This window comes from Falco punctatus (genome assembly GCF_963210335.1).
Source record: "Falco punctatus genome assembly, chromosome: 6".
Lineage (NCBI taxonomy): Eukaryota > Metazoa > Chordata > Aves > Falconiformes > Falconidae > Falco > Falco punctatus.
The window spans coordinates 30,364,121-30,381,047 of NC_137585.1; the positions used below are offsets into that span (position 1 = coordinate 30,364,121).

General features: G+C 35.6%; 1 protein-coding gene across 1 annotated transcript in view; it reads right to left on the reverse strand.

Annotated features, from left to right (window-relative positions):
* The window catches only part of IGF1 (insulin like growth factor 1), an 86,453-nt gene that overhangs the window by 17,998 nt on the left and 51,528 nt on the right, over positions 1-16,927 (reverse strand). Inside the window, exon 4 of the mRNA XM_080391393.1 lies at positions 1-15,166. This exon is cut by the window's left edge and continues 17,998 nt beyond it. Coding sequence (XP_080247519.1) covers positions 15,107-15,166 — 60 coding nt within the window. The 3' untranslated portion in view covers positions 1-15,106. The remainder of the gene's footprint in view (positions 15,167-16,927) is intronic.

A 16,927-nucleotide genomic window follows, 5' to 3' on the forward strand; every position in this document is an offset into this window, starting at 1 on the left:
TAGGCCTTGATTTCCCAAGAAATTGTTAGAAAAACATACAAACCCCCTTTACCACTTTTGGTAGCTGAATTTCTGTGTATGTTTTTTCCAGGAGACCAGTGAGGCTACATTTTAGTTGGTTGGAACTAGATGATCTTTAAGGTCCCTTGCAACCTAAACCATTCTCTCATTCTGTTATTAGATTGCGGTCAAAAGTGCTACGTGTGTTTACAATGTTTGTAGAAACCTGTATTGATTTTTACTTGCAGGACTTACTAGATGTCTGTAATATATGAAGACTGTACTATATGGTGTTTTCAGTAAGACTTCTAGGCTGATGTCAGGATACCAGTTTACTGTCTTTCGTCTTCTGAATTGGCCGTCTGGTAGATCCTGATGTCTGAGATGTCCATAATTAACTTTTAGGATGACATGTTAAAAGTGTGGTATATATATTCCCTATATATATAGCTGATACGTTCATCTAACGTTATGTTCGAACAAATGTAATAGCTTAATTTTTCTTTGAAGTTGGTCTGAAAAGTCTGAGTTGACTTTATGTATGTATTTTAGTGCACAGGTTAAATTCTTCAGCAGCAAATACAGAATTTGAAACAGTGACTAGGTACAATTAAAAGGCAAACAAACAGGCAACAAACTTATATGTATGAAGTAGCATTGTCTTGTCCCATGATATATAAATATATATAATCTCTTTGAAACTAGAAAAGGTTGTCATAAACATTTCAAAACCCTTGACAGTACTTCCCATTGATTTCAATAGCTTTCTCATCAGATCTATCCTACACTTGATGTTTTATTTCCCAAATCTAGAATAGTAGAATGTCTGTAGCAAGATACTTGTTTTTAATGGCAGATATAAAAAACCAGAGCTGGTATTCTTGAGTGCTGCTCTTGGTGCTGTTATGGGCTAGCTGTATATTTTTTAGCAAGTTAGCTAGAATTTGGTCTTTCACTTTTGTCTGATGCAAAATTAAGATAATTCTGCTTAATTTTCTTCTGAAAAACACTGTGAGATGTTCCATAAGTAGAAAAAATTACTCATTCGTGATCTCATAACGTAATTATCTGTACCAGTTACTGTCAATTTTTTATGTTATCTTCAAATTATATTGCATACCACCTTGATAATGTGCTCAGGCTTCAGTAATCTGAGGAAACACATGACATTTCTAAACTGAGAGATTTAGAGGGCCCTTCATCATAAAGTATTATATAAGTACTGTATGTTTCAGCTTTTGCATTTGGCTTTTCAGTTTTCTGAAACTTTTGAGGTTAAAATTTTGCAGATTTATTCTTTCCTGAACTAGCATCTGTAGTTGTATGTACACTTTGAAACTGGACAAGCAATAAACATTTCTGTGTAAGGGGGCAAGCCGGATAGGAAAGAATCCATTGTGCTATTATAAATTACTGAGTATTGTTTTTAGCCAAATATTGAACAGAATTTTTTAGAATGGGAGAGACCTTCCAAATAAAAGTTGCCTTTATTTGTTCCATTGTTTGCCTTGATAGATTTATGAACCTTTCAAAATTTTATAATGTGCATTAAGTCAGCTTTTTGTACAGCTGGAAAATCCCTGATCTACACAAGCTTGTGCTGCGTATGTCCACGTGCTTCTAATGATTCTCACCGTTTCTGGTGCTTCAGAGAATTTGAGTTTAAGATTTTTCCAGTGTAACAGGTCAGGAAGAAATCACAAGATGCTGGAGCAGCACTGTGGTGTCATTGGTTAAATTTCTTTAATCAAGGTGCCAGGTACAAGTTACCCGTGTTTGATACTCATGTGCTGAGTAATACTGGGGAAGTTATTGTGTTCAGCTTATAATAAAATGAAAACATTGCCATTCATTTCCCACATTTGAGGATGTGAAAGCCATAATGAAGGAGGTTTTGTAATATTCTTTTGAAATTTTCTGCTTTAAGAAAATAAATTTCTGTGTTTATCTGCTGCTGGGAATTTTGAAGGACTAATGAGCACTGCAAAGGGGAGTACAAAGTTTCTTTCTCATGGCTGGACTTGCTCTCACACAGAAGCCAGATAGCATGGAAAATGCTTCCTGAGAGAATCTCTGGATGTATAACAACTAAAATATGGGGGAGGGGGAAAGAATATTTAGCACTGGTATTTTTTGTATAAACTTGTGCACACAGAAAACAATAGTTGAAAAAGAAAGAGACAAAGAAGGTGCATACAGTACTGAATGAATGCTTAAAATATGCCAGAAAGGGGAGTTTTATAACAAGATGGGTAATAAATTACATTTTCTGAAGTAATTTGTCAACGCATTGCAAAAATGCTTTCAGATGAAAATTTAAACACACATTTACAGAGTATTCTTGGATATATATTCTTGGATATATGTTAGCTAAATGTTGTTAAATGGAGAGTTCCTAGGAAGCCAACTTTAACAAATCGTGGTGGCAGCTCCATTCATTCACAGTGTTACCTGAAAAGCAAAGATCCAGCTGCATAAAGAAAACCAGAGACTGCAAGGAAATTAGGAGTCTGTCTGTTCTTAGGAGACAGTGAAGAACCTTGCTTTATGAGAATCCTCTTTCAAAAATCGGAGGGAGACTATGTGGATTTGATGGTTTTTGCATTAGATGAATAGAAGGAAGGAAGAAGTAAAGGAATGGAGAAGTAGTAAGACAGCATACATAAGAAAGGTAACTAGCAGAACAAAATCAAATAAATGAGATTGTACTCTGACAAGGAAAAGAATCAGAGCTGTATGAAATATACTTTGTTATTTATTTGAAAGGCATATAGTAATTTGAAATCCTTTAATAAAATAAGGTTTAAATGTACTTCTTACAAATACAAACTATGGATGTGACAGAAAATATTGAATCATAGAATCATTTAGGTTGGAAAAGACCTTTGAGATCATCAAGTCCAACTGTTAACCCAGGACTGCTAAGTCCACCACTAAACCATGGCACTAAGCACTGCAGCAAGAAGTTTTTTAAACACCTCCAGGGATGGTGATTCCACCACCTCCCTGGCAGCCTGTTCTGATGCTTGATCACCCCTTCAGTGAAGAAATTTTTCCTTACTTCCAATCTAAGCCCCATGTAAGTTGAGGCTGTTTCCTCTCGTCCATTTGCTTGTCTTCTAGGAGAAGAGACTGACCCCCACCTGCCTACAACCTCCTTTCAAGTAGCTGTAGAGAGCAATAAGATCCCCCCCTGCCCCCACCCCCACCCCCACCCCTCCCGACCCCCCTGACTCTTGTTCAAAGAACTGAAAGAATTAAAGAAAATAATATCTGAAATACTAATGCCTAGACCAAAACAGAACAAAATTTAGCAGCTTCTCTATGGCCTGTTAAAGGTGGAAGTAAGTGATTTTCCCTGCTCTATCTGCTTTTAAACCTAAAAGGTCTTAAAGTGATTAGAGTTGTGTTGTGTGCCCAGAACTGTTCTAACTCAATAATTAAAAAACTTCCCTCTTCTGTAATCCACACTGGGATCTGGAATCCATTCTGTATAGCATTTAAGTTTTCAGAGGCTATGATCTCATCGGAAGGCTGAGCGTATGCTTAATGCTGTAGTATTGGGCACCTGAAAATGCTGGCATTGCTGCTTTTTTTTCTTTTTTTTTTTTTTTTTTTTTTTTTTTCAAATAGCAAGCTAATTGCAGTATGCATAGAATCAATGGGAGATCTGATTTGATTCTATTTTCAGCCTGATGGCATTCAAACGTTTACCTCTCACTTCTTGACAGCATGCCAAAATCAGTAGACTTACCGACTTTTTTGTTGGAAGGACTGGGAAGGCGTTTGCTGCTTCTACTGTTGCACCGGGTCACTATGTGGCAAGAATAAGTCATATACAGAACAGAAGGAAAAAGCAAACAAAAAGAGTGGAAACATTACTTAGTGGAGAGACAAAAGCTGAGATGATCCTGGAGAGCTTGGAGTCTGGTCCAAAGACAGTATGTTTTAATTGAAACGTTTGTTGTATTAAAGGTTAAAACTGAGCACTTCCGAAACAAAACCAAGCCAGTGGTAATCTGGAAATCCTGTTTTAATCTTTGTTTTATCTCAGTTTGACTGATACTTTTCTTCCTGTTCTGTTCAATTTCTTCTCAATATTTTTGTTGTCAAGATACGGAGGTGATGAATGACTTATTTTCAGAAAGCAGAAATTCTGCGTACCACTTATGGGTAGTGCAACACATACAAACTGTTATGAATGTTAATAGCTCTGCCACCCTCTTGGTTGGTGAAACATACTTCTCAGAGGTAGCTCCTTTTTGCAGTGATGAAAGATGGGCTTAGAATCATCACTAATCAACTTTATCTAAGAAGTATGCACAAGAGATATAATAAGTAACAATAGAAGGTAGTAAGCCAAAATTAAGGCAAGTGTGTGAATAAAGGTATTTTTAACCAAGTGTAAAACAGTGTGAAAATACAGGACAAAACCAAACAAAGCTAAATGAAGTTGCCTAAGGAAAAAAAAAGTCAGTTTAGTTCTCCACACACATTGTAAACTTTGTACTAATAAAATAAGAAATTCTTCCATGACATTTTTAACAGCTGCTGTTGATAGTCTTATTTTTTACTAAGCTTCCAGAACTCCTGCTGGCCTTCAAGTAGAAATGGATTTCTAGATTGATTTTTCTTTTTAGTTGTGATCCAAAACCAGTTCCAAGTCAGAGCAATAAAAAAGGTAATTTCCCAGTAAGTCAATATCCAGGCTTGGTTAATCTACTGCAACTCTTTGGTCAAAAGGTTCTATAAATTAAAGAATCTGCATCTGAGGAAGTGTACGATTTAAGAAGGGGGCTGACCATGAAAGTTCTTACTTTTTCTGAACTATTAGTAATTTCTTAGATATTGCCTTAATCCCTGTGGAGCGTTCTTATTTTGATTGTGTAAGCATAGTTTACCATACAGTCATTTTATTAACGAGTACATGTTGTTCATGCAAGATTGAAAACTTGTGGTAATATATGCAATAAATATGTTTTAAAACTTTGAAAAATTGTGATTAAGATTACAAATGAATGGAATTTTAAAATATTCTTTGGGCATGTTGCCAAATCCACAAGTTGTTGTGGTCTCTGTTAACTGCAGCTTATCATCAGAAAGTAAGAATGAAAACACGTGGATTATTGTTGGGTCATTATTTTTAAACTGAAATCTCCACAGATTGCTCAAGTATTATGATAAGACAGTGTGGATTTAAAGATCTTTGGCTGTAAATATTTATGTATAGAGAATTTTGTGTGAAGGATATTACTTTAGGGATTGTGCATTTAGAGTTTGAGCACTTAAGAGTCTAGAATGGCTACTGTGGCAGCAGGATAAAAATACTAGAAGTCAGGATAAAGATAAGATGGGGAAACCAGTCCAAGAAAAAGTTTTACACTGTAGCCAAAATCAGTATCTAGGGAAAAATGCTAGAACAAGGCAACATGTAGCGAAACTTTCCTACCCTCCATTGATTCACAATTTAGGGACCTCCTGGACCAGAGGTCTTTTTTGTGTCTATTCACATTTGCAGTGGCAAGGCTGTCCTCAGGCCTCCCAGAACCATAAGATGATCAGCAGAGTGAAGTATTGCCCACAACAAAAGATGGAGCACTTAAGCCAAATGGAGATACACAAATTCTTGGAACCACAGATACAGATGAGGGTGGGAGGGAGCTCTGCAGTGTTCTTGTGAGGCTACTCTCTCTATCATACTAGAAAGGTTTGGCAACTGTTGGAGTTTAGTAACTGAAAAAAGGCAAAAATTGCAGCCATCTAAGAGGGCCAAAATCTGCAAGGTGGCCTCAGTACCTGGCAAGTTATAGTAAAATACTTCCTGGAAGCTGTTTCCAAGCACTTGAAGGACTGGACAGCAAGTAGGAACAGTCAGCATAGATTTACCAAGGCATGATCATGCCTGATCAACCTGATTGTGTTAATATCACCCATGAAATTCGTGTTCTTACTGTCCACCCTTTCTCCAGCTCATTTAGGAAAAGGTTGAGCAGCATGGGTGCAAGAACAGATTGCAGCAGGATTTCACATACGGTGCCCCTTCGCTCTCAACTGGCCTGATATATCTTTTCTTCTTCCTAACCAGCAGTGTGCACATATGAAGGACTTCCCTCTCATTCCATGAGAGTTTAGTGTTTTTAAGAACATTGGATGAGGGACCTAATTTACAAGGATTTTGGAAATCCAAGATTACCCTGACGATCTTTGACTACATGCTTTGTCCTTTCTTCCAAAGGACTCCCAACAGAGCTCTGAGGCTTAACTTCACAACAAACATCTTCCCTTTCCTGCAAGATACCATATTTATAATATAAAATTTATTCACATACAGATCCTGAGGAATAAAATTGAGTGATAGAGCTGTAGGACATAGTAGTTTGTAGGTCCTTAAATGTCCCTTGGATATCTTTTGAAGAGTTTGTGTACATTAGCTGGTTCTCAAACAGCAAGGAGCTTTTGGGTGTATGACTGTATGCCAGAGTTCAGATATCTTCATCTGTGAGTGAATGCAGTTTGTTCCCTGTTATTCATTGGTATTAATTTTATCTATAGGTTCCATAATTCCTTCTGCTGACAATTCCATTTTGTGAAGGCTCTTGAGCCACTGGTTAACTGTCCATGTCAGTCCTATCTTAGGAGTGAAGCTTGCTCATCCTGTTAAGGTATGTCCTGATTTTGGTGTATTCTGAGAATTGAAATTTATATGCCAGGGAAGAGAAAAGAAGAATGCAAATTACTGCAAAATCTATGTGGATGAGGAATTTTCAACACATTTTTTATTAACCATAATCCTTTATTAGACCTCACAGAGGTGTAAACTATACATACAAATACATTAGAAAGATACCCTCTTAACAGTAATGCTTCACATTTCGGACCTGATACCAAGAGGGCTGCAAACATTTCAGTACATTCTACAAACCAAAGGGTGCATTAACCTTTATGTATACAGAATGACAAAGCCCTTTACTGAAATCAAAGTAGATAAAAGTAAAAATCAGTCAGCTACCTCTTCCAACCTTTACCTACCATAAATGCATATAAAAGCCTTTAAAAGCATGAATACACTATTATTTATGGAGCAAAGTTTACTGTTCTAGACAGCTTGTAGAGAGAGGGGAACAGAATGGTCAAGATGGCATTACATGAACTGCAAACTAGCAAAAACTCTTGATTTCTTTTTAATATTTGTACATATTAAGAGCTCTGTTTTTTTATTTATTGGTTGTTACTAGAAAAGCTTGTAAGTGCTAAATGGGGAGAATAGCGCAACAAAGACATTGTTGAGGTATTTGGGGGATTCTGCAACACAATGATGTTACATACACAGTATGAAATATTATTTGTCATCAAGTAGTGACATTGTATTATGAGTAAGCACAAGAAAATAAAAAAGAAAGAATAACTCCAGTTAGAACTTTAATAGAGAGTTTAAATGGTTTTTAGTGAGTGAACATTTAACACTTGTCACTGTTTGGTTATAATGACTTGAAATGTTAATAGTAGCATTATTCAGTAGTGAAATCAGAAATTCATGTATCCACATTCATGCTTGCATCATGGAAACCCCTGTCTTAGTCAGGATACCAACTGAAGTCCAACAGTGAATAAAGGAAGAACAATTAATATTCCTATCGGAAAGGCTGTCCTTCTGGAAACCAAGTGCTATTGATCTCTTCATTTAGCACTTCTGGATGGCTTTGCAGATAATTTGGGAGGAGAGAAAGCTCATACATAATTTGATTATCAGCAGCAGGTTGTCCTGCTTCTTCTGCTTTAACTTTGTTTCCTAAAATCCTGAGGCTTGATAAACATGTTTAATATTTAACCCAAAGACTCCAAGGATTAAGAAACTATAAAACCAAACCATCACATTCTGATAAAAGCAACGTGAAGTATCAGACTACAGACGAAGCTGTTCAGAACATTATGAAGTACCTGTATGCTTTCAGTGGAGCATTTTATGACTCATGTTTGATGAGACTTAGTTTAATCAGGCAACTATTACCATTATACATTTTTAACAATTGTTTTTTCATCTTGCACAGGATTTTTATAGAATTCAGTTGAACAAATTCCTTAGAAATGGTAATAAATGAAAAGGTATGATTTATATACTGTATCATGCAGTGTAACTGGCATGTGCTTTATTATATTCAAACTCATCTCAAGTGGGAATAATGAAAAGCATCATAATTCTTATGCAGTATTTATATCAATTTGATTTTAAATTCTAATCTTTAAAAAAAAAAAAAAAGATAGAATTCATCCCTTGGCACAAAATAACAACATTGTACCTCTTTCATTGGTCGCGCTTTAGTCTATTGGTCTTGGATGCTTTGTCAGGGTTAGGATTTTATATCTGTACTTAAACAGATAAATAGATTTGCCTGATGACAGCAAAGATGTGTTTTATGATTTAAAAATCAGGTCATTGTTAAAGTGGGCTTTTTCATACCATAAGCCAGGTTAATGCCAGTAAACCTGGAAGAGTGAAACATTAATTTGATTTTAAAATTTACAAAGTTAAGTGTTTCACTACAAAATGTGAATGTAATTGAATGAGTTGTAAATATAGTTATCTGGTTAAACCTTTTTCTTTAACATGAGTACATGAAGCATGATCCTATTTATCAAGATAGAGTTCTTTTCGTTCTGCAGGTATTTTGTTGTTGCTTTAGAGGAATGAGATGATACTAATGAATGTAAAATACAGTAAGATGGAATGGTTTAGATTTAGTTAAAAAATGGTTCCTACCTTTCAAATGTGGGAAAAAAAAAATCACCCAACCGTATTTGTGCTGTTTCTTAAGAACTTCAATCAGGTGTGAATATGTAAATATTGTAGGTGGGTGTATGTATGTTAAATATCTGTCGGGAAGAATGTGTAGCAGCAGAAGTATATAGTTGATGATTTTTTTGACTTTTGTGAGTCAAGCTGGCAAAATAAAAGTTACTGAAGAGCACAGAGAAATCAGACATTATTATAAATAATTTGGGATATAGGAATTTACAGTGCTAAGCCTTTTCCACTTCTGAAATAGTTGAGGGTGCTATAGAGAGGCATGAATTGTTCTTACAAAAACATCTAGTTGACAAATGAATAATTGAGTTGATATTATTAAATAACAAATATTTTCATTCTTCTCTCTTTATATGACCCATTATTCTTACTTTGAAGGGATGCTTACACTTAAAAAATCTCACTTAACAGAAGTTGTCTGGAGAAGAATGAAATAAAAGAAAATTTTTAAATCAATGTTTTCATAATAAGGCCATCAGAGTTAGGACTTTATATCTGTACTTAAACAGATAAATAGATTTGCCCGATGACAGCAAAGATGTGGTTTATGATTTAATAATCAGGTCATTTCTTCAGGTGTGAAAAACAAAGTCAGGATCTAACATGTGACCCCCATATTATACAATGTTCTAAAATTACATTCCAATTGGATTATTGATATAACCCATGAGAAACAATGTGTAAAACCCAGGAAGTTCAAATTTTACTTGAGGGGAAAGAGAAGAAAAGCGTAATATACACATGCACACACACATGCACATACACACATTATAACATTATATATATATAGACACATATACATACATATGTCTCTATATATGTATATATCTATATATACATACACACACCCTTTATGCAACTAGTATAAGATTTCCTAATGTAAGCATCAGGGAGGTCCTTCTTGTTTTGGTCTCTGCCAGACTGGTATCTCTATACTGTACTATATGTAATCAAGTTTCAGATATTCCCATAACATTCTTCATGTAAAAAAATCAAAGATTTATATATATCATATACTTCGTGTTTGGACAGTTATAGTCCAGTAGAACATTCCAATGCTGTGAGAAGCAACATGTATAGTGTAGGATTACAATGAGTAAAAACTTAGTATTAATAACTTTTTTCCTTCTTTCAAGACAACTTTAATTTTGTTGCTTTACTTAATCCTACTTCCACACATGAATTGGATAATTAGTAATTTCATCAAGGCAAATTCTTTATCTTTTGTGGATTGTATCCAAAAGGAAAAAATCTTACTGACTTGAAAGCCTCATGTCTTCCTCCTTACCCCACCCCTGAAATCAACACAAAGTGAATCAAAACAAAACACACACACACACCTCAAACAAACAGATAAACAATAAAATTATGTTGCATTAGTGTTTTAACTAGGTTTTCTGGGGGGAGGGGGAGGGAGGAATGCATGTTGGTTTTAAATAGAAGTTTGTTGTTTGAAAGACTGGTTTGCACTGAACAGTATCCTTAAAAGAGGGACCAGTATAGGTTGAGTCCCCAAATAAATTATTACTATTCCTTTTCAGACTAAAAATAAAACATTTTAAATATATTGATTATACCTTCATCAGAACATAAGTATTCTATCTAGCCTATAGGTTCCAAGAATCTCTATTTGGGCTTAACTTACCATCATTTCAAAACAAAACAATGAAACGTGAAATTTTGCACATTAGGATAATCATAGTGACCACATAAAGTTAAAAAAAAAAATTCACAGACTGTTAGCCATATATTTCAACTTTTTCTCACAATTTGGAACTGGTAAGAATTAAAAATAGCATCAGTTTCATGTTAGGAATATTTATTTTTTCATTCCTTGTTAAAATAAGATGCATTTCTTTGTGCTTTCTTTTTGCATAAGAATACTGACTTTTGTGGGGCACGCCATGAGTGAGAAGGTAATCAGGTAAAAATAAAAATATGTGCCCAATGAAAATCTCGATCATATCATGCCACTGACTTTAAGCCAAATTCTACACTGATTTCAGGCTAGAGTGTGGCATAAAAATCTTTGGTATGATATAGAACTTGGATTAATCTGAGCAGTCCTTCAGTCATATCCATTGTTCCCTGACTTTAAACGCTTTTCTTCATTTGTATTTCTAACTTGGAGTGAAGATGCAGAATTGCATTTCAAGTCTATGAATTTTTGTGGCATTTTGACACATACCTGCCCCTTCTCCATCAATTTAAGGTTTCTTTGCCATTGCTGAGTGACAAAAAGTTGAAAAGTTATGGCTAGTTGTATTTCTATTTTAATAACCATACCTATATAATTGTCATTTTCATACATTAAAAAAATATTTATGCTTTCTTTTATATTTTAGTCAAGTACTTTCTTAAACAAAACAATAGCACCACTTTGGCATTGTTGGCCAAATCAGTAACAGGCAAAGCAAATATGCATACATTTTTCTAAACTTGGCTTATCATGCACTTGCTTGTTAAAATTGAGAGCGAAGAAGACACCGTGCTTGGCCTAGAGACTTCATTAATCAACTTTAACTATTGATACTAAGTCAACAACCAGCTCATGGGGCAACTGAACATAGCTACTAGTTATGTATGGAATTCACTTCTGTAAAGAAAGTCTACTGCTAATTTACCCTTAAATCTTATAAAAGGAATTGACACTGTAATCTGCCTTTGTCAAAGAGTGCCTACTTCAACGTATCTACAGGGACAGAACGCAATATCCCATTATCTGATTTTTCTTTTCTCTCTTGACTGAATGGTACAAATAAGCCTCATACAAGTCTGTCACACAAATGTAAGCATAAGTCTGTAAGTACATTTTGAGCAGAATATGGAATTTATTCATTTTCCATTTAAAATCTTAATGATTAATTATGGTTACTATGGAGATGGGGCTCAGATTTTGCCACCTTAATGAAAGTTACATTAACTTCAGTGGGTTCAGATCTGCAGTCCTTTTTGAACTAACTGAAAATAATGAGGCTTAATTCGCACTTCAGTGACATTCTGTGTAATAAGTGTATTTTTATGTCTTTTCCAGAGTGCAAAAATCTGTGACTTCTTTCACATGATTTACATGATATGGAAGGATGAGGAGTAGGACTTTCTTTACACTTAAGTGATATATGAGAATCAATGGCATCCAGTGGAGCCCTGTTCCTAAATATCTAGAGTGCTTTTGAAAATCCAGCTGAACCTTTCACTTTCTCTAATTAAAAGTTTTTTAAGTCAGACTACTTTGTACTTTTGGGCAGGAGATGTTTTGGTTCATGCTTCAACTTCTTCTTTAAGTAGTGGGTTTATTAAGATTATTAAGCTAATGCAGCCCTTTATCTTTCACACTGACGGGTGTATCACGTGCTCCCTGCCATATGACTGGAGATTTCTTACACAAGTATGCACTTCCCATCCATGCATTTCTCACCTCTGCAGCGGTGGAGCTACTTTCCATTTTGTGATACCATTTATTCTGTAGTAAAGCAAACTGTTGCCTTTGAAGCTTGTAGCTATTAATTATTTATTGTAGTTTCTTTCAAGAATTGTTCTAATTTGTTTAGACAGATGTCAAGTTCTGATGTTAGATATTGCTGTTTATAAGTGACATTTTCTAATTATGATTTCTCAACAGGAGAAAAATGGTGGCATAAATGTAAGTGCATTAATCCAAAGATAAGACCAAACTTTGAATTCATTTACAAGAATTAAATAGCACAATGATGTTTTGTTATTCAGTTATGTTAGCAGTGCATCAGTAAAATGTTATCTACAAAGAAACTTGCCACCACAGGGATCTGCAAATTGCTGTTTGCGCTCACACCTTTCTTCCCGCCTCCCCTTAGAACTTTGGAGGAGACAGGGGACAAAAGAGTCACGGGACATGAAATAGAAATATGTATTATGTCTGTGACACAAAAATAATGGCTTATTCTTGGAACACATTTCAGAATTGTTAATGGCCATTGAAGCAAAAATGCTTCCCTCTGCATCCCCTCTGCCAAAAAGAGGCCTGTAAAAGCTGTGACAGATATCAGCATTGCTACCTCTGTTTATTGAATTGGTGGTAAATAATTCAGGTTAGTTTCCCCATCTGTTGCTCTGTACTTTCTTCCTTTTTCAACATAACTATCTCAGTCAGTGTCAGCTATGACATATTCTTTTTATTCGTTTACTGTTGTGCTTTTACATTGCATTGGCAGCCTATCGTGCATATAACCATGTGTCTCATAGAAAGCGGAGAGGTTAAAAAATTGCACAGGAATACATTGCACTTGGAGAAAATATGAAACCCAAATTTTCTATGGGAATAAAAGAGGAACTATAATAATGTGTTAGAATTTTAAGACCTACCTTTCCTGCCTGTTTCACAAGAAACTATTGAGGCGCTGTACAATATGCAGCCTGCAGAGATTCTTCTCTTGTGTTTTAATTACTAGTTCAGTCATATACTGCCATGGATGTCGTAGGAGCTAAGGCAGATTAGAGCCTTTAAAAAGAGATACTTCCTTCACAGATCTAATCTAACATGTCCCTAATTCCTCCCTATTACAGTATTCTGCCTGACCTCTTTGGGGCTGACCAAGGAATACTTCATCCCTTGTCGGAGCTTACCGCGTGCAGGGTGATGGGGGGAAGAAGTCGAATGGAACCACGTTGCAGTTCTGGACGGGGTGGAGCAGTGCATTTTCCCCTGCCTTCACTTACCTTCTCTCACAGAGACATTTATTGCTCACCTTGGGACACCGTTGGCTACATATCCCCCTTTACCACAGGGCCAGTCTAGCACTGAGCTGATTTGCAAAAATGGAGCATAGTACACGGTGTTGTTCAAGGCAGAATCAGTGCAGTACCTATCAAGGTTAAATGGCTGAGGTTATGCAGAAATATATGTCTCCACAAGAGTGCATGAAAGGTGATTGTAAGTAGCAGTTTGAAGGACGTTATGGTTCATCTGTTCTCGAGTACTCTTTCTACACTGTAATTTGGTGATTAGATTAGCTTTTCTGATTTACAGAGAGATGCAGCAAGCTAATTAACAGTCAATTTAATCTCATCTGATTCTAGAAGAATTAAAATGGCAGAGAACTTGAGTAACCCTGTTACCTTTGAACAGAATGCTGATATTTCAGAAAGATTTAGGCCCTGATGAGCTACCCTTTGAAATCACTTGAGGGCTATTTTTCAAATTGTCTTCCCCAGGTGTAGGCATCTATGAATTTGTGTTTCGTGCAACCATAAGTGAACACACCACCACTCAAACATCTAGAAGGAAGCAAGTATCTGAATTTTCTTTTGAAGATGTAGAAGTCATTTCCATGTTGGAATCCGAAGCCATTTTGGTTCATTTAAACTGAGTACTTTTAAAACTGTTTTGTTGTTTAATCTTTGGCTTGATCTTTCCATATTTGCTTTTTACCTATTACTGTTTTGGCCAGACCCTTTCATGTAACAAACTATAAAATAGCACCGTTGTACTATAAAACAGAGATTTTTACATACTGTTTGATATATGTGTATTATTGATATGCTAAATTTTACATACTGCATTATATGGAGGAAGAAGGAAGTTACCTATACTGTTGCAAAATAATTACCTGGAAGTATCATTAATGGTTTGAGAGCCTATGTATGCTTTAACTGTTTTTAAAAATCTTTTGTCTCACAAATTGCAATAAACTGCAACTTGGCAAGAGAAGGAAAAATAAAACTGTCTTTAAACAAATGCATCTATAACCCATATTCTGTCAGAATGCCACAGGTGGAATTAATGGATGTTTAAAACTCTGTATGTTACCTTACTGCTGCTGTTACTGGGAATGTCAAATGTGCAAATATGAAGGGGTAGACAAACAATGTTATCAGACACTGTAAAACAAACAGCCTGTTGCTTGTATAGAAGTGCAAATAAAAAAACCACCACTTAGACAAGGCTGATGAATGACTCCAGCAGCCAGTGTTCGTAGGTTAATTTAGTGCAATTGAATCCATCAAAGGCCCATAAATTTGTAGGCTTTTGAGGGGCACAGGACTTTAAGAGATTTTGTGCAGGACATTTAAAACAGGTTAACAGTAATATATCAACCACAGAATTTTTTATCTCTGGGCTGGTTAAAATGTTCTGTTTTCTAAAGACTTAATATTGGAATGTTTAGTTGCATTGTTCACTGGAAGAATGCCCATTGGTTGAGATTGCATCAAGCTTATTAAACCATAGGGTTTTTTAAGTTTTCCAATGTTTAACAAATAATTTATTTACAGCAAAGTATCCTGCAGATGGCACATTCATTCTTCATTCTTGTGGATGGCATGTTCTTACATTCTGTAGTTTCTGTTTCCTGTGTTCCCTCTACTTGTATTCTTCAAATGCACTTCCTGAAGGTGTAGAAAAAAAGATATTATTCCAGATAGGTTTTAATATGCTGTATGATCACAAAACTTGTATTAGTGTGAAAACAGTTATCCTGAATGCTGGAATTGCTAGAGTCCTTCTGTCAGTTCACAGAGAACTTAACTGTACAAAACTGATGTACATTAAATTCCTTGTTCTCCTAGGCATAATTACTTTGATTGCTCTCATTGTTGATCTTGGCAGAGGAAACATCTGCATACTGCAACCTGGATGGGCTTAGACATAAAGTAAGTACCAAAGATTTTCTTTCTTTCGGGACAAGGACATTTATAAAAGCAGGGTGTATAGGGGCCAGGGAACTTCCGAGTTGTAACTGCAGGATTTATGGAGCCTCCTGGGCTTTGGTATCCAGTGGTCAGAGGTTTTCAAAATTGCTGAGTGGGACTCTGTTACCTACATTTTGCATAAATGGCATATTAGATGTGTAAGGTTTTTGTTGGATAAGGCCTTTAGAAGGATAAAAAGTGTGGGTTCGCTGCAGGAGCTGCAGCCAAATAATTTGTATTTTCAAAAAGAGACAGGGTGATGTGCCAGGCAAATCAAGAGGGCTTTGGGATGAATAATGCCCTCAGTTCACTGTCGTTACATGCACAGCCTGTTTCTAGCAGCAGTGATGGGTGTGGCATATATCTTTCAGTTTGATTTCCTGATTTTCATTGCTGGTAAATGTTTGCTGGGCTCAAATCTTTGCACATTCTGTACCAGACTAGAGGCAGAATTTTTAAGTGACTCTCCATATTTATAATCCTCATCGTTCGTAGCTGACTGAACTTGTGTCTGTTGTCCTAAGGAAAGCCAAAAATAAAAAATCTCCCTGAGAAAGGTGAAGCATATGCCTGCAGCTCTACCACTGCATTCTCTGTTATTTAAGCCCTAAAAAAAAAAGGAAATGTAATCACTAAAATTTAAAAAGTAATGAATTTTTTGCCTTTTTTTCTGATGGACAGAGAGAAAATGGAAGATGATTTGGTACATTACAGTAATATTTTATGTATTTTCATATATAAAATACTATTCTATATATAACTTTTCCGTTTGCCTCCAGTATCTATTAAACAGAAAATAAATCTGAAACTGGCAAAGGATCACAGAACTTGAGCTCACATGCAGCTTATTAATTTTCACTGGGTTTGGATTGGGTTCTGATGGATATGAGTTGAATTATTATTTTCAGAATATATAAAAAAAACCCCAAGCAGTACTAGTAATTGTTAAATTAATTATACCACCACCAATTAAGAACATTGGCCAAACTAAGATTGCATCACTGAGAAGCCAACTTTGTTAATAGCAAAGTATTCATAATGCAGAAATGGCTTTGCTAGGAATCTGCCATTCTAGACATTCTTAGTCTGAAATGCAATACTAAATGAGGAAGAAGAGATTATTCACTATTCCCATGATCAGTTCAGTAGGATAACTGGCTTGTCTTTTTCAAATTTTGCTAATACTGCTATAGAATAGTTTCCTTATCATGGATCAAATACAGAGACAGAAATGTCCACAGAATCCTGCTTATCCCTATATTTAAATATTTTTTGCTAGTTTGTTGCCTGTTTCTTTTCCACTTTTAAAAAAATACCTTTTCTGTCTTTAGTTTTCCCTAAGGTGAACCTTAGTTTTCACCTTGAACTACTCATTCTGGATGAGCCCTTCAGTTTTCACTGTTTTTCACTAAAATCATCATTGCAGCACTTCACAGGGGTCTGCCACTGTTAAGGAAC